The sequence below is a fragment of the Triticum dicoccoides genome, chromosome 7B, assembly GCF_002162155.2.
Source record: "Triticum dicoccoides isolate Atlit2015 ecotype Zavitan chromosome 7B, WEW_v2.0, whole genome shotgun sequence".
NCBI lineage: Eukaryota > Viridiplantae > Streptophyta > Magnoliopsida > Poales > Poaceae > Triticum > Triticum dicoccoides.
Genome location: NC_041393.1, coordinates 542,568,852 through 542,570,925, shown reverse-complemented (window position 1 = coordinate 542,570,925; position 2,074 = coordinate 542,568,852). Strand labels below are relative to the sequence as shown.

Sequence of the window (2,074 nt, the reverse complement as noted above, 5' to 3'; positions counted from 1 at the left end):
AATTGATCATTTCTCAAGCAAAGATAAACCGAAACCAACGACATCAGATCACCACTTGCCATAACACCATGATCATTTCTCAAGCAAAGATACACTGAAGCTAGCAATTAAAGCAAGACATAACAACAGAAGTAGCAGCAGCACATCTCTTTCTATGAATGGAGGAATAGTAATATCAAGCAGTGTAGGGAGTAGCAAAAACACACCTTGCTTCTCCGGGACGCCATGGACACAGGAGCAGCAGCCTAAAAAGTTTGGGGACACCATGATCTTGTCCAGCTCCGCGACGATGGCACCAGGTCAGATCAAAGGAGGCACCGGCAATAGCAGATGAATCTGCAAGGAAAACAAGGGGGAAATCAGAGGTGAGGAGAAGCCAGTAGCCAAGAAGAGGACATACATACATATATACCTGCAAATCAATGACCACAATAGCACATCGACGACCACAACAGCAGATTGGCAGAGTGAATGATTGGCAGAGTGAATGACGACCACATCGACGACCACAACAGCAGACCTGCACGCAAACAAGATCACAGATCAACAAAGAAAAGCATGGAAAACCAACGCGCCACGAGGAAAGGCAGCTCACCTCGACTGGCGCCACCTTGCTCCACCGCTCCCTCCTGCGTGCGTCCACCACTCCCTCCTGCGCGCGTCTGGCACTCCCTCGCGAGGGCCGACTGCGAGCCGCGCTCTTCCTGATGAGCACCAAGGGGGCGTGGAGGAGGAAACGGCACGACAACGCGAGGGCGAGCAGAGGCGGAGGCGGCAGCGCAGCCACATCTCCCGTGCTCCTCTTGCCGTGTGCATGCGAGGACGACGACGACGACGCCGTGGACGCGGATGGCGGGGACCGGCAGGCCGGGAGAAGGAGTCGGCGGCGGTGTGGGGTGTAGCTAGGGTTAGCGGGTTGAGGCTGAGCCCCCTGCCGCCCCGCAATGCCTGGAACTGCCGCTCGGTGGCGGGCTTGGGCTTCTGGGCGCGGGCGGGGTTTGCTGCTTCTTCGAGAGGCGGGAGGCGCTGGGGAGGAGAGGAGGCGGGAGGCGGCGGGGAGGAGAGGAGAAGAGGGGAAGAGCGTGGGAAGGAGAGGAGGGGAAGGGAGGAGGCGGGCTCGAGGGGGAGGGGAACGACCAGCACGATCTCAACCCTAGTTGGGCACTTTTCCAACAAAGTGAAATTATGAAAATGCCCTCTGCGGGGCACGGGAATAACGGCGGTGGCACGAGATCTTCACAGTGGGGTGAAACTGTTCATTGCTACAGGAGCTCCTGTTCAATCCGACGGCCAGGGCCTTTCCTGAGGGGCATCGAACGGCCGAGATTGCATCAAGCAAAACGATCCAACGGCCAGGAATGCCAAATCGCTGAAAGCGCCCGGGAGTGACCGTCTCCCTTATTTCTCGATGCATCCCGTTTATTTGGCTTACTCCAGTATCTCACGAAGACCTAACACTTGTAAGATCAATGTAAAACATTTCTCGCTATAAATGTACACTTCCTTGAACGATAAGATTTGATAAACCAAAATTAGCCTGCGGCTTCAGTGATCGAACTATCAACGGGACGGCAGGGCATGTTGGTATATATAGCTGCACCATTTGTATGGAGTCATGAGTATGGTTCTTGTTGTTCATGCTATCATACCACTTTGGTGCTAAGAGCATCTCCAACGGACGCGGGGCGCGCTAAAAAATCGTTTACAACGCTGGAATAGCCAGTTTTAGCGCGCCGCGGAGCGCTGACTCTAGCGGCCACTGCAAAAAAAAAAGCGCGCGCTCCGCTTCAACAGACGCATTATATTTTTGGTACTACTCGTCGTCTTCTCTTTCTACTCCGACTCGATACACATTCGACTCCGACTCGATACTCACATAGATAGCCATAGATAGATTAAGCAATACATAAATATGTCACGACCGGGTTTTTCCGGGTAATAAATTTCCAGAAAAGACCGTCGTGCTCATCAGCCCCAGGATTACTGTTAGCTGATGAGGCTCCAACTTGATACAGAAATTCCAAGCAGAAAACAAAATATGTAGTACAAGACCATTCTGGCCTGTGAGTACAAC

General features: G+C 53.0%; 1 protein-coding gene across 1 annotated transcript; it reads right to left on the bottom strand.

Moving 5' to 3' along the window:
* Window positions 1-206: 206 nt before the first annotated feature.
* Window positions 207-1,065, bottom strand: LOC119341252. Its single transcript, XM_037613120.1, has 3 exons — window positions 611-1,065; window positions 413-520; window positions 207-336 (listed from the first exon to the last, which is right to left on the bottom strand). Exons 1-3 carry the CDS (start codon window positions 814-816, stop codon window positions 306-308), a joined length of 345 nt encoding a protein of 114 aa, XP_037469017.1. The 5' UTR covers window positions 817-1,065; the 3' UTR covers window positions 207-305.
* Between the last annotated feature and the right edge of the window lie 1,009 nt (window positions 1,066-2,074).